General features: G+C 47.3%; 1 protein-coding gene across 1 annotated transcript; it reads right to left on the bottom strand.

Moving 5' to 3' along the window:
- Positions 1-8285: 8285 nt before the first annotated feature.
- Positions 8286-12350, bottom strand: DBX1 (developing brain homeobox 1). The gene is made up of 4 exons (XM_056107305.1): positions 11984-12350; positions 11196-11297; positions 8943-9145; positions 8286-8648 (listed from the first exon to the last, which is right to left on the bottom strand). The coding sequence occupies exons 1-4, from the start codon at positions 12348-12350 to the stop codon at positions 8286-8288; spliced, it is 1035 nt and encodes a 344-aa protein (XP_055963280.1).
- Positions 12351-16011: the final 3661 nt, after the last annotated feature.

The following is a 16011-nucleotide window of genomic DNA, read 5'->3' as shown; positions in this document are numbered from 1 at the left end:
CTCAGGAGTTGCTCCTGGCTGGCTTGGGAGAACATTTGGGATGCCCGGGTCAGCCTCATGTGTAAAGGAGATGCTCTACCAGCTGTACTATCACTCCAGTCCCAGAGGAAAAAAAAAATTTTTTTTTGTTATTTTTTGGGGAGGCCACACTAGATGATGCTCAGGGGTTACTTTTTTTTTCCTTTTTGGGTCACACCCGGCGATGCACAGGGGTTACTCCTGGCTCTTCACTCAGGAATTACTCCTGGTGGTGCTCGGGGGACCATATGGGATGCTGGGAATCGAACCCAGATTGGCTGCAAGCAAGCAAACGCCCTACCTGCTATGCTATCGCTCCAGCCTTCAGGGGTTACTCTTGACTGTACTCAGCAATTACTCCTGGAAGTTCACAGGCAATCGATGGGTCAGCCTCATGTAAAGCAAACACCCTACCCATCACACTATTGCTCCCTCCCAGGAAATACTTTTTAAATATCTTTTTTCCCCTTGTCTTTATGGATGTTACTCCTGTAAGTTTTGTTGTTGTTTTGTTTGGGGACCACAGCCGGTGGTGTCAGGGCTACTCCTGGTTCGGGAGACTGTTTGAAGGGCCAGGGATCAAATCCAGAGCCCCGCGTAGAGCACGCACTCAGCCCATTGAGCTGCCTTTCCAGCCCTGTCCTTGTATTGCTTTACACAACAGACCGTATTTGGATGGCATTATAATTTCAGTGGAAGCATCCTATCATTTGAGGCCTATCATGTAGTTTAAAATAAGGAAGGAAGGGCCAGGGATGTGTTTCAGGGGCCGAGCACCTGCCTTGTCTACACAGCATCGACCTCAACCTCCAGCACAGCCATCTGGCACCACAGTTGTCAGCTGGGCAGGCCACAATTGGGGACACAAACCCTCGACACCAAAACAAGGATGAACCGACTCCAACATCACCCCAGCAAAAATTAATTTCTTACAATCTCATCTGCAGGGCCTGGGAAATGGTTCAAAAGGCCGAAGCAATGGAGTTCATGCCCAATTCAACCAACTAATCTGTGGCTGAATAAATAGCAGTACTTCTACATTTAAAAAAAAATGGTTGAAGCACGTGCTTTACTTGTAGAAGCCCTGAAACTGATCCCTAGTACTGCACATTTCCCTAAGCGTGGCAGGAGGAACCCTTCTCAAGGTCCGCTAAGCCAGGAATGCCCCCTGAGCACTGCAGGGTGTGACTCCAAAATAAACAAACCACAAATCTAATCCAGCTCTTTAAAAGAGGGAAAAAATATTTTTAATGGGGCTGGAGAGATAGCAAAGCAGGTAGGGCATTTGCCTTGCATGCGGTCAACCCGGGTTCAAGTCCCAGCACCCCATATGGTCCCCTGAGCACCACCAGGAGTAACTCCTGAGTGCAGAGCCAGGAGTAACCCCTGAGCATTTGGCTGAGTATGACCCCTCCCCCCCAAAAAAGCAAAAAAAGTATTTTTAAAACTTTGACATTAGGGTCTGGAGGGCTAGTACAGAGGTTATAATGCTATAGCCAGGCCCTGGCAGCCCTGGATTTGATCCACGATGCCGCATGTGATCCCCCAGCACTGCTGCAGTGATTCCTGAGAACAGATCCAGGAGTAAGCCCTGAGTACCTCCAGGTATGGCCTAAAAATTTGTTTTGTTTGGGCATTAAACTCAGGGCTTCATACATATATGACATGCATAGTCTGTCACTGTGCTATATCCCTGAAATGATTAAAAATTTTAAAACATAGATGTGAGGGGGCAAGAGTGATGGTACAGGGTAAGGCACTTGCCTTACACACAGCAATCCTGTTTCTATCCTCAGCACTGCCCAGGCTCACACCAGAGGAGCAATCCCTGAGCAAAGGAGCCAGGGATAAAAGGCTCTGAACAGCTCCAGGCTTGGCCCCAAACCCAAAGAGTAAATACAACAAAATATAAATGTGCACTAGAAATTGTTGGTTATGACTTTTCAGTGTATAATGATAAAGGCCACTGAAGCATCTTACAGTGGAAGTTAGCAACACTGCATTGGTGAAGGTGTATAAGAACTGAGATGAATCAAAACACAGGACTGCTGATATTGCTCAATGTCTGCCAGATGGCCAGTCAATAAAGTAAATCGAGGTAGTACCACTTCTTTTGATGGTGCCATAGTAGCTCATCAGACTGAGTTAGTGCTCTAAGGGGACTGGTGTTAGCAAAATCCTGTGGAAAGCATCTTAATCCATACATCAAATCATGTTGGCTACCTCAGACTAACACAATATACAAATGTCAGTTATCTCAACTGGGAAAGAAGAGCCGAGGCCATCATCTACAGATTGTACCTTTGCTTTGAAAATGGACAGCTTGGGGCCAGAACAATAGTACAGTGGGCAAAGCGCTTGCCTTGCATACAACTGACCTGAGTTCAATCCCTTACACCCCATATGGTCCCCCAAACCTCATCAGGAGTAATCCTTGAGCACAGAGACAGGAGTAAGCCCTGAGCACTGCTAGGTGTGGCCTGGAACGTGAAAGAAGGAAAAAGAGAAAGGAGGGAGGGAGGGAAAGAAAGAAAGAAAGTGGACAAATCTACATGTGTCTGGATTTTCTGGTTGCTTGTATGCATTTAGTATTCACAACTAATAATCAAGAATGCTTCATGAATGCTTGAACAACAAACATAATATTATAACAGAAGTAGTTAAAATATTGAAAGCGGGCCAGAGAAATAGTACAGAGGAGGGTAGACAGCTTGCATGCAGCCAACCTCAGTTAGATCCTCAGCACCACATACAGTCCCCCAAAGCACTGCTAGAAGTGATCCCTGAACATCTCAGGATATGGTCCGACATTAAAACTTAAAAGAAAATAAAAAGTTGAGTGCTTGTGGATCACCAGGGCCATGTGGCTATATGGTGCCAGGAAGCATAATCTCTTCCACTGAGCTATCTCTCTGCCCTTTTTGTTACCTTTAGACATTTATAGAAAAAATATGGGAAACAATGTGTTTGCTACATCAAATAATGTGTCTTGATTTGAGTTCTATCTACATTCTCTCATGGTACTTTAACTTACGTCACTGTTTCCACTTGTCTGCCACAATGTTGCCCACGGTCACTTTTTTAAATTTTCCAGTGTGTGAATTATTTTTTCAACTTACTATTAAAATTTTTTTTTTGCCTTTTGGGTCACACCCGGCGATGCTCAGGGGTTACTCCTGGCTCTGCACTCAGGAATCACTCCTGGCGGTGCTCAGGAGACCATATGGGACGCTGTGATTCAAACCCGGGTTGGCCGCGTGCAAAGCAAACACCCTACCTGCTGTGCTATTGCTTCAGCCCCACTATTAAAAATTTTAATGAATGTTATAAAAACGTTTATATTTACTACTTTACTACTTTCAATTTGCAGTTTAATAAGCTTTTACTCTATCACACTGTCACACAAGAGAGCTCTCAAACTCTTCCTCTGGTTATCCTGAGGCTCTGTACCCAGTGAATGGCAGCTTCCTATTTGCTCTTAGTATATGTCCTCAGCAACTTTCCCTCTACTCGTCATCTCTGGATTAGAAAACCTCTCAGATACCTGATAGTACAGATGCAATACTGTACTGTTGGTCTTTTTTATCACTAGCTTATCTCCCAGAACATAAAGTCTTCAAGTTTTTTTCATACTGAGTATTGTGACAGGTTTTCCTTTCCTTACAAAGGTTAGATAATATTCTATTATACGTATGGACCATTTTCTTTATCTATCCAAGGATTTTTTTTCATTTTTCTTTTTGGGTCATATCTGGCAATGCACAGATGTTACTCCTGGCTCATGTACTCAGGAATTACTCCTGGTGATGCTCAGGGGACCATATGGGATGCTGGGAATCAAACCCAGGTCGGCCACATGCAAGGCAAACTCCCTACCTGCTGTGCTATCGCTCCAGCCCCATATCCAAGGATGTTTGAGAGGTGGTGATGTGATTATATTTGTTCACTCTGAATAATGTCACAATAAACAAGACAGAGGTGCCCCCAGACTTTGACCTCACATGGAAACTAGGAGTTTTTGACTATGAGGAGGAACTGCAGGATTGGGTGTCCTTAAACATCCTTGGACATCCTTGCTAGGATGAAAGGAAGTAGCCTGAATCACTCAGAGTAGAGCTTCCTGTCTGAAAGGAAGGCAATAACTTGAGTTGAATGCCAAGACTGTGCCAGGCACTTTCATATGTGCTGAGGTGGGAATGTGGGTCCCCTGTAAACCACTCACCAAGCTTAGGAGCAATGGGGTGATGGGATGGATTCAGAATGATAGCAACAAGAGGATTCATTCCTTTGAAAGAATTAATTTACACTAGAAGAAGTCAATGTTTCAAATGCAAAACATGCTATTGAAACTTAAGCTTGTCACATGTTCCCCTGTCATTTGGGGTGAGGAGAATAAGCACTGTGAACCTGTGCAGCTGTGACAAGGATCCATCGCTCAAGGGCACAAGCCCTACCAGGTTTCACACCTAATGTTCTTTATTTCCTAGGTTCCTAGTTAAAATCCATGATTTTTTTTTATGACAGCTACTGTTTTTTTTAATCTATTGGTTCTCATTCTTTCTTTTTCTTTCCTTTTTTTTCTTTTCTTTTCTATGTCTTTTTTTTTTTAATTTGGTTTTGGGCCACACTCAGTGGTGGTTCAGGCCTTACTTCTGGATCTGCACTCAGGGATCACTCCTGTTAAGTAGAGTAAGAGCCTGAGCATCACTGGGTGTAGGCCCAAAACAAAAGAAATCCACGAAACAGACATTTTTATACATTTCAGTTGGAGTGTAAGTGTGATTGTCCAAGACTGCATTTCAGCCATAGATATCAAGCACTAGAAAAGTGCCCCACCTTTTACTACAACTTACATTTCCAGATGTTTTGTTTCAGGGAAACTATTCACAAAAAATGATCAAGAACTAAGAAAAAAAATCTGTATGAATTGTCTGTAGTTCTACTGATAACAGTGACTTGACTTTTTTTTGTTTATTTGTTTTGGGGCAACACTCAGCAGTGCTTAGGGCCTCCTCCTATTCCTGGCAGGCTCAGAGGACCATATAGTGTCCTGAAGATTGAATCCAGATCAACCATGCCAAGGTGAGTTCCCTACCCACTGTTCTATCTCTCTATCCCAACAGCGACTTTTTGTTTTGTTTTGTTTGGGGATCACACCCAGTGGTGCTTAGGGCTTACTCCAACATCTGTTAAGGGATCATTCCTAATGATCTCAGGGGATCTTAAAGGGGTGCTGGGATGTGCAAGGCAAGAGCCCTACGTGGTCTACCATCTCTTTGACCCCAGTAGTGACATTTTGGAAGCCACATTAAGCCCATCGTAAATGGGCTTACTTACTTAAATTCAATAATCCAAGAGTGAATAAATTATAGAAGATTATGCAATATAAAGTGACAATGAGAAATACTTACAATAGGACTTTGTAAAGGTAAATTCATCGTGTGATTCTAATTAGAGCGAATTCTTCCATAACTCCATAACATACTTAAATTCTTTATCTGTGCCTTTTTATGTTTAGATTTGAGGTGACTTTCTGATAATTTTTTTTCTGGGTTGGAGGACATACCCAGCAAGGCTGAGACTCAGAGAGACTCCTAACTGTGTTCTGGGAAAGCATGCAGTAGAGAAATCAAGCCCCGGGCTCCCTTCTGCAAAGCATACTATACTCTCCAGCACTTGAGCCATCTCTTGTGAAAATATTGAGATGATTTTTATTGTTCTATTTTATTTTTCAAAAATTTACGATGTATTTTATTTTACAGACTCTAACAGAATTGCTCGAGTGGGCCCAGTAACGTCTCCATTGGAGACTTTGTTGTTACTGGTCTGGCATATCCAATACTCTCGGTAGCTTGCCAGGCTCTCCGAGAGGGGCGGAGGAATCGAACTCGGGTCGGCCATGTTGGCCGCTTGTAAGGCGAACACCCTACCCGCTGTGCTATTGCTCCAGCCCTATAACTTCTATAGATTAAGATACTAAAACAAGACGAAACTGTTTTCTTTGCTCTCAGTTCTGCTGGTCAGAACTATTTCAACTGATCCTTCACTGTCTCACGTATCTGAAGTCAGTTGGTAGTTGGATAACGGGGTTGGGGGGGGCGTGGGGAAGTGATCTCACTTCTGGGTGTCTGGGTGTCTGACCTGCTATTGACTGAAGCTTCTCAGTGCCCCTTAGTACTCAGGCATTTCCCAAGTCTCTGGTTCACATTTACTAATGCCCCATTGGTCAAAGCATATCGCATGATAAATGAATGCAAAGAAGATGTGTAAAGGAGCTAAGAGTTCTGTTACAGGGAGGAGTTATTGCAGCCACTTTTCTTTTCTTTTAATATAATTTTATTCATTTGCTGTGGGTTTAAATACTTTACAGAAATACAGCACTCACACTTTTTGTTTTTTGTTTTTTGGGCCCTACCCATTGGTGTTCTGGAGGGTGCTAGGGACCATATAAGATGCTGGGGATCAAACCTGGTCAACTACATGCAGGCAAGTGCCCTACCCATGCAACCATTTTGATGTCAACAGTAAAACAAATGACATTTAAAAAAAAATCTGTAGCTAATTTGAAATCTTGACTTTCCAGCTTCTCTGAGTTTCACCATCTTTGTTTTTTGTTTCCAAAATTAAGTTTTCAGGTAAGTTACAGGAATCAGACTCAGGGCCTCATTCAAGGGCCTCAAAGCACACACATTTTCTACACCATTGGTCATGGAGGTAATTTTTTTTAGAGAACTTTTGTTTCACTGGGGGCTCCAAAGTCTATAGTTGGACCCTCAGGTCAGGTGTTGGTAGATGACATACCAAATAAAACCACTCCATACCCAGAGTCAAGAGTAACTTGGGAGTTTCTTTAGAACTAAGAAATATGCCTTTACAAAGGGAAACACAATTGCAAATTTGAAGCCTCAACTACTACTGACTTCTTGTACTGACTCCATTATTTCAGGTCTGAGAGATGAGAAGGATTAGTGTAGACTCATCTGGTTGGTACCACTTTATTGGTACTGCTTTACTAGTAACCATGAGTTGTTTTATGATGCAAGGAGGCAGAAGAGACACTGGCCTGAAAGAAAAAGTCAAAGTCTTCTAGTTCTAATGTGGACACCAATGAATTAAGTGGCTTTAACTATGTAACCTCATCTCCTGAACTTCAGCTTGCTTTGTATACAATTCAGCAGCACTTGGATAGAACTGTTTCTTTCTTCATTAATATTCTGGGAGTGAACAGCATCACTTAACCATTTTGTCCAGCCTACTTTTTATTTGGCGTTTGTTCATTTAATACATATACACATATATAAAAATATGTACAGGGTAAAAATACAAAATAAGTCTTTCTTTATAAGTTATGCACTTAAAAAGCTACCTTTTTTAAAATTCAAAATTCATTGCAAAAAAATAAAAAAGCAAAGGAAAGCTAGTCAGTATTTTATAATCATTCACAATAACCTTGGTATAAAATATCCATACAAAACATGTGTACAAAATAGTGTACAGTTCATAAAAGCTGTGCAAAGACAGCAAAGTTCAGTTAAAAGAAAAAAATATCAAAGAGGTTTGTGGGTCTCTGTTCATTATCACTCGGGGCACTCAAGGAGCTTTGCAGCTCAGTGAAACTAGCCCTGAAGTCAAGGGAGGGCATGAGGCAGAGTACTGGGCTGTAGGCTATGGATGCAGAAACTGCAGAGAAACCACTTTACACAAACATACAGAATTTCTTCCCACTTAGACGACTCACTTCTATGCCCAGAGTGTTTGCAACGTGACAGAAAAGACCTTATTACCTTGTGCCTTAGAAGAGAAACACATTTCCCTCAAATTCTTGAGTTTTCTAAGAGCATGGCTCCAGGAAGACTGGGGTACTGATGTCCCCGGAGCTGGGTAAGAGGCTTTGCTACCCAGGATAAAGAGATGGAAGGAGCTAGGACGTTGTGGTTTGAATCCTTTCTCCAGGAAAGGCCCTTGCGACTGAGTTGTCAGCGCTACAGACAACTCAAGCGACTCACTTTTCAGCGCAGTTCCTGGAGAAACACCACCCTCCCCCCATGTTTTCATTAGCGAGCAATTAAGGAAATAGTGGTAGCCCCTATGAAAAGATTAAGGCTGGGACCTAGACCTGCATTTAACTTAAGTGGAGAAGGCTGTTGGCTAGCGGGGGGAGGAAACATCATCTAGGGCCATGAAAGGCGCCTATACGGGGGACGCTGCGCGCGTGCAGAATGGGTCCCAATACTACGTTTCCAAACGCCCAGCAGCAGCAGCACCCCCTAGGACACGGTGATCTCCTCATCCTCGCCCTCGTCCTCCTCCTCCTCGGAGTCGGAGAAGTCCGAAGGTTTGCCCGGACTACTCGAGTGCGCGGGGGAGGGGGGCAGCGCCCCCTCGAGCCGGGGGTCCCGAAGGTGCGGAGGGTCCGGGGACGCGTGATAAGCCAGGCGGTGGCGCGGGCTGCCCGGACCCTCCTCTTCCTCCTCGTCGTCCCCATGGCCCTTCTGGCCCACGTCGCTGAGGTCGGGATGCGGGTTGAGTTTGGTGGGCAGGGTCTGCTCGCGGCAGCCCCCACTGGACAGAAGTTCGCGCTCCTTGGAGTTGCGCCACTTCATGCGTCGATTCTGGAACCAGATTTTCACCTGGGCAAAGAAGAGGGAAGGAACAGGGGGGTGAACGCCCATGGAACCTGCGCCAGCTCGGGAGCGTGCGGGGTGCTGAGACTGGGGACCTTCTGGCGTCTGGGTGGGAGTTGGGTTTGGGAGCGCAGATCCCCGATTTATTGATGGGGCGGGGAATGAAGCGGACCATTAGAAGGGCAGGCTCGAGCGCTCCTTCCCAGCGCGGGCCTTACAATCCCCTCATCTGTACACCGGAACCTGAGATGCTTCAGGTAAACTTCCCAGAAGGATGGCGCAAGGGATTTTGGGCCTCACCTGTGAGTCTTTCAGGCCCAACTTGGCTGCCAGCTTCTTGCGGTCAGGCTTGCTGATGTACTTCTGTTTCTGGAACATCTTCTCCAGAGCTTTGCGCTGCACGTCGGAGAATACGGCCCGGCGCAGCATGCCCCTGCGGGGCTTGCCGCGGGCTGCCAGCGGCCAGGAGAAGGTCCCAGGGATGGGCACCACGCTGGAGGATGCTGCGGGTCGGGGATGTGGAGGTCGCGAGTGAGTGGTGGTGTCTGCTCCCTCTCGCGCCTCCACTCCACATCCAGCCCAGCCCTGGAAGTGGGGGGCCCTTCCGTCCTGCCTTCCTTGGGTGTGTGTGTGTGGGGGGGAGAGGTCTTTCTTTCTCTCCCCCATCCCTTCATCTATTTTAAGCTCTCCTTTTTTCTTTCCCTGGAGAATAGGCCACGAACCTACAAACCTGAGAGAGTGAAAGGCGCTTTCCGCCCTAATAGCTTCCCCTCTCAACCGTGCAAACTCGGATTAGGTAAAACCCGGGAAACAGAAAAAAAAAAGTCTCCACAAGAATTTATTTTGATTTTTCATGCAACAGTTTCAGAGAAGCAAACCTGTGTCTATTCTCTGAAAGAGCAAGGAGCAGGGGGAATGATAAAAAAATATATATATAAATATCCCCCTGAGGTCATTAGCTTTCTTCTCTAAACTTTTGTAACACCGTGGGGGCTTTTGCATTCTTTGGATGAAAATGAGGCCGCTTTTTTTTTCCGATCTGATAGAGAAAATCCTCTGGATTTTTAAAACCTCCCATCAGTATTCATCTTTTTTATATATTCATCTTTTCTCCCCTCCCCCCACAGAAACGAAGAATTCAGCCGAATACATGAAAAGTGGCAGCTAATTAGCACATTGACCGCTTCCCAATGGGTATTGGCATGATAAAAAACAGGGAGAGTTTCGCTTTAAGGGAGGGGAGAAAAAAAAAACAAAGAAACAGAGACTCTAATGAAGCGTGAATGGTAATTGTGTAGTAATGAACTAACAGAAAAAGACTGAGGACAAGCAGCGAAAGCCATATATTACTGGGACAAAAGAGATTTACACTTTCAAACTAAACACAACTGCAGGCCAAGACCATTGGGAGAATACTGATGGCAGAGGCTTCTCTTCCCCGAATCATTTTCATTAAATGGACATGAAAAGCTATTTAGAAAGCTTGGGTTGTTTTTGTTCGCGCATTGAGATGAGGGAGAAAGGAAGCAAATTCCATTATCAGCAGAGGGGTGAATGGTGTGTGTGTTGGGGAGGGGCGCCTGGTGAATTCTCTTTCCCCCTTTCAAAAATCAATTGCATGTTTCTTCCCTGATATTTTGTGGTTCTGTGGCAGTTTCACCCCCCCCCCCATTTCCCCTGCCTATTCTCTCTCTCTCTCTCTCTCTCTCTCTCTCTCCCCCCCCACCTCTGTACTGGGGCTCCTCCATATTATGAGTTTGGATCCATTGCAAAAGTTTTTTGCCCGGGAGTTTGAGGTACCAATGGGATTCCAGGATGAAAACCTCCTGGAACTTTTCAAAGCTGTGCCTCCTGGAACCTTTCAAACCTTTCAAACCTCCTGGAACCTTTCAAAGCTGTGTCTGGCACCCAATTATGGGCTGCTGCTTTTACAAGCTTAACCGTCTTTAAAAGATAAGGGAGCGCAAGTTGGGAAATCAGATTGGAGCTGTGGGTGGACCTAGTTCCCTCCTCCTGGACCCCAGGCATCCCACACAAGAGGGCACCCCATGTGGTCTTGTGAAAAGCCTGAAGCCCTGAATGAGTCTTAAAGAGAAATTAGCCCCGGCTGGTAGGTGTCTCCCGGCGGCTGGAGGGGCGAGGGCCGGTCTGTGTGTGGCTGCCCGGAGGAGCTGACCAATTGGTCATGGTGCTGAAACCTTTGTGGGGAATCGTGGACCAGCTCTCTGACTCTGTGGGAAAACGCCGGCGTGAAGGGATGCCAACAGCTCCTCGCCGGGAAGGGAACCGCCTCAAATTGGGACCATGACAATTCCTGCTAATTTGTAGAGCAGGGAATTGGTGCAAAGTGTCAAGCAGTCACCGCTTGTGCTAAATAGGGCATCAAATTGGCGCGACGGATTCGTGAATGTTGTACGCCTCGCAACCTCTGAACCAGAGCGTAACCCCGAGGGGTGGACGGAGAAATATGACTTCGGGGTGGCGAGCGGCAGGGGCTGGAGCTGGGGCGCTGCCCGGCCTCCCCCAAAGGTAGGGGGAGGGGAGGAGACCTACCTGGGAAATAAGAAGATCTGATGAAGGGCTGGAAGGAGCCTTCAAAGTAGGGAAAGGTGAAGGTCTTGGGAGGGACGCTCTGCAGCAGGGCAGGGGGCGTTTCTAGGAGGGGGCGAGGAAAAGAGGGAAAAAGAAAGGATTAGGATTATTGAACCGCACAAAGAGCACAAGGTATGATTGATTAACCTCCAGCTGGCTTCCAAAGTTATCTCCCCCCATGCGCTGAGTCTCAGATCAACTGAACTAGCACACCTTTCTTCAAGTTTATTCCAACTAGTCGGTCTTCTAGGCATCATTTTAGGCACCGTGGAGATTAACAGGTAGGACTTGGAGAGGGGATAAGATTTGCAGACCCATCATATTCGATAAGCCATTCAAGATAGTGTCTTGCATTTTGAGAAAAAAATAAAATAAAAGGACTTCCAGGGCGGGAGAGATAGGACAGTGGTCAAGGCGCTTCTTGCCTTGCACGTGGTCAACCCAGTTTGATCCCCAGCAAGGCATATGGTTCTCTAGGAATGATCCCCGAGCACAGCCAGGTATGGCCCCGACATTCCTTCCCAATAAATAAAAAATACAGATACCAGAAGTACCAGGGCACAAATGCCTAGTCCCCTGCAGCTAAACTTCCCGCTCTCCGATGTAGGTAGGACTCTGGGATGCGGGGGGAGGGGGCGTTTGTTCGTTTGTGCAGGGGCGCGCAAATCCATTCCAGGGTTCCGTAGGGGAAACCGAGGCCAGAAGGACCCCACAGGTGGCCCTGCCCTCTGCCTGGTGCGCTCACTTACCGGTTCTAGGAGCCGAGGAAAGAATGGCGTTCACCCCAAACTTCAGAAAGGTGGGCTCGCTGGCGGGGGAGACGGACGTCTGCGGAGAGGCGCCCCGCCGGCTGCCCGCACACGGGGAGCCTAGATCGGAGGCGCCGGAGTCGGGGAGGGCCGAGGGGGGCCCGGGTCTGGGCGGCGACATGCCGGCCGGGGGGACGCTGCGGGGCAGGTAAGCGGGGGGCCGGCTGATGCGGATGAGATCTTCCACTAGGAAGCTCGAGTGGCCCGAAAACGCCGACTGCAGGGACTGGGGCAGCGTTAAGGTGGGCGTGGGGCGCAGGAGGCTGGGGTACCCGGCGGGGGGCTTGAGGAGGCCCGGGAACATCATGGTAGGCGCAGGGCAGGGCGGAATAACCCGTCTTCCTCGGGCCGGAGGGTGAATGCCTGGATTCCGCCCCGCAGGCCCCCGCGGCGCCCTCTCTCCTGGGCTTTTAGCAAAACGTCGCCAAGATTCCACTTGGGCGTCTGCGAGTCTTCCGTGGTCCTCCCGTCGAGGTGATGGTTTTATAGGGGCCCGCCCGTTAAAGCGCTTTGAAAAGTGACAGCTCTGACAATGAAGTTCAACAAAGTTCTCCACTCGAGCTTCATTCGCCGGCGGCTCTGCGCGCGCTGATTGGCGCAGGGGTGCAATTTATGATTGGATTAGTCTTCATAAGCATGGCCCGGCACAATGGGCTGGCAACAAAAGCTGGCGCGCATCAATTCTGCATATCGACCGCCTCTTTGCAATACAGTGCGTCCCCCAAGCTCTCGCCGGGAGTTTTTGTTCCGAAGCAACACCCGGGCTAATTAAATGCCTATTTAGAAGTTTCAGATGACATCTTGTCTCATAGAAAAGGAATTATTTAAAGAACGCACTAAATTTATTTGCAGCCCCCCTGCTGAGCCGGGAAAATAAATCAATAAATATTCATAGAAATTCATCTCTGGGCAATCAGTAAAATAACCTCCCCACCCCGCCCCCCACTCGCATCCTTGTAGGGGAGGGAAACCGAAAATTTCAAGTTACTGGAAATGAAAATACTCTCTCTTAAGTTCCTATACGTTAAGTTCCTCTGGCTGAGGAATAAAGATATGAGAGTACATTAATCAGTAACGAAGAGATTGCCACGTTAATCGAAGGAGACTTGGACATGGATGTTTAAGGGCTATGGATGTGTGTCCCTAAAGGCGGTAGTAGGAGGTTCTGATCTGAATTATTTCAAGTCAAGAGAAATTGAGTTTTGAGAGTTTTACAATATCATTACCGGTATTCTGCAAACTCCCAGCAACTCTGAAAAACAGTTTTCAGCAACATTTCTCTAGGATTGTGACCAAAAAGTCCTCCACAACTTGTAACTGCTTTGGAGAGTAATCAGGAGAGCAAAGCAGAAGAATTTTCTGCCCCAGGGCTTTTTTTTTTCCCCCCGGAAGCTGCCCCAGCAAAACAACAAAAAAGTTGTAAGTACTGAGCAAGTTTCTTTACAGCCTCAGAGAGCCCTAGGCGCAGTTTGAATTGAAATGCACAACCTGGTCTTTTAAAGCTCTAGCGGGGAGGTAGGGGCTGGTTCTAAAAGGGCTCTCTTCATTGTGGGAAGCTTAATTTGGCCTAGGTTTAGCAGCTTCTTAATTAACAGCAAAGTAGCAGGCCCTGAAAAGAGAGCAAAGGGCAACGTTCCCCAGAACGTTGGTCCACATGGAAGAAGACTCTCCTTCGTTTGGGCATTCAAATAAGAATTTGAACCCCCAGAGCCGGTCCCATTACTTTCCTCTGGATTGAGTACGGGGTAGCACTGAGCTTCAGCGCTCATTTTCTCTGCGAGGCAAGATAACAGATGTGTTAAATGTCCCATTCATTTCTTTGGTGGGGCTGAACCTCCCCAAAGAGAAGTGTGCAGCCTCGCCAGGCCGCCCTGATCCTATTAACCATGAACTAACTGTCACCTTCAGCTGGTTTTCCTTTTTGCTTTTTAACACAAAGCTTTCTCAAAAATCTTATTAACCAGCTTTATTTCTCGCGATGGTTTTGTTCGGGGCGTTTTGTGTTGATGATCTCCATGTCGCTGCTTTAACCATTCAATAAGAGTGCATCTGTGATTTATATCACATTAAACCAGAAACGGAGCCCCCTAAAGCTCTCCCTTGATTCAAATTAAAAAGTTATTTAACCCTTTCTGGAGCCCAATTAACGCTTGAAGATGATGCCTGTGAGGGGGGTTGTCAATGCAAGACTGCTTATGGAAGTATGCTGGGTGGCAGCTGCTTTGAAACCCACGTGGGAAGAACAACTTTTAAGTGAGTGGCTATATAAGTGTAGGAAAACCATTGCTCATTGGAGATCCCTAGAAAGGAGGGTGGAAGATCCGTCCAAAACCTTTAAAAGTTCCTGTGTGTGTGTGTAAATATATATATTTGCCACACCTACCAGTTGTGTTTAGGGCTCAATCCTGGCAGGATTGGGGGATACTATGTAGTGCCCGGATCCAATTCAGGTAGATTGACCCTCTAGGCTGTACTATCACTCTGGCTCTCTTTTTAAAACGTCTTTTCCTTTTAGCTTTGCAGTAGTAACAAAGGAGAAAAGCTTAAGCTAACATGTGCATTTTAACCTGCAATTTAACAAGACCAAGTTTCCTGCGACACCCCCATCCCCCCACCCTCACCAGCCCTATCCAGTTTTCAGAGGCCAGCGGGAGGGTTTTGTCCTTGGCGTTCTTACCCTCTCTCCCTTCACTTCCTTTCTCCTCATTCTTCTTCCTCCCTTTCCTTGGCTTCTGATTAAGCCATCCCTGACTCAAGTCATCTGAAGGGTGGAACCACAGCCTATATTTGCTAGGTTTTGGGGTGGGATGTAAGGAGTAAAACCCAATTTGGACCCTGCCTAGATCTCCTCACTCTAGAACCTGCTCCCCTCGCTGAGGCATTTCCCAGAAGTAGTTCGTGCAGTTTTTATTTCATCCATGCGCTACCCATCCTCGAACCCCGCTCACCAATGCAATCCGCCTACTGCCTCCCTATAGACGAACCGCTGCTAACTTCCTTCTTTGGCTTTAAAAGGGGGTACTGGCTCTTTTTTTGGGGGGGGAAGTGGGTCAACCTCTTGCTGCGCTCCATTTGTACCCCCACTTCCAGCCGTCCGGTCTCCACGGCCTCCAGAAGACTTCCTTAGGCACTACGGAGGAAACGTGAGGGCGGGTGCGAAGGCCGGTCGCCCGTGAAAAGGCAAAACAAATGCGAAGGAAGCAAGAAATCGAAGGAAAAGGATCTTACTTTAAGTGATCTTGAACGCTGTCTTTTCAAACTCTGCGATGGCCTAAGGGCTGCGCGGCGCGGCGGCTGCGGCTAAGACCTGTGACTAATGCCTTTTGACCTGCGCGCACGGGGGTTTGTGCGTCCTGCCATTCATTGTCATGTTGCTATCTTCGCGTTTATTTCGGAGAAGGCGCTCGCGTTCTCTCTCCAGGGAGCTAGGCTTTCTGTCTCGTTCGGTTTCAAGGGAAAACGGAGCAAATGCGAGGCTGTCGGTTGGGGTCCTCGCCTGCGGTGGACGAGGATTGCTCGCCCGGGCGCTGGGGGTGGGGGTGGGGGGCGAGGTGCCGCACAGAGCCTAGCCTGGGCTCCCGGAGCCTGCAAGACCAAAACCTCTCTGGGACTCTGGAAAGGGTTCTCGGGACCCGAATCCTCACCACTTTCTCCCACCCCACTCGCCGGGGTTGTACTGGAGAGGGTCTCTCAGTTAACCCAGCGCTTAGGGTAATCCTGGAACTCCCTGACTGAGAGCAGAGAAATTCAGGAAGGCTTAGGACGCTGCAGACTAGCGGCTGGAAGTCCCCGCTTGCGCAAAATCATACACAGTGCTTTTCAGTACGGAAGCTTGGGACTCCAAAGTTACCCTTGGCAAGGATGCGCCCCCCAAAGTACTCCCAGCTCGAGTTGCGAAAAGTTTGTGCGATTTTTCCAAACTTGGTGGGGAGGTGCAGGTTGAAAAATAAGCAGGGCCGCCTAGCTTT

Source organism: Sorex fumeus, unplaced genomic scaffold (assembly GCF_029834395.1).
Source record: "Sorex fumeus unplaced genomic scaffold, SorFum_2.1 ptg000007l, whole genome shotgun sequence".
Lineage (NCBI taxonomy): Eukaryota > Metazoa > Chordata > Mammalia > Eulipotyphla > Soricidae > Sorex > Sorex fumeus.
This window is presented reverse-complemented; position numbering and strand designations above follow the sequence as displayed.

Coding starts and splice junctions, on each gene's coding strand:
- DBX1 (XM_056107305.1), bottom strand. CDS start 12,350: ATGATGTTCCCGGGCCTCCTCAAGCCCCCCGCCGGGTACCCCAGCCTC. Junction 9,146..11,195: donor CAGATCTTCTTATTTCCCAG/GTAGGTCTCCTC, acceptor CCCGACCCGCAG/CATCCTCCAGCGTGGTGCCC. Junction 8,649..8,942: donor TGGGCCTGAAAGACTCACAG/GTGAGGCCCAAA, acceptor TTCTTTGCCCAG/GTGAAAATCTGGTTCCAGAA.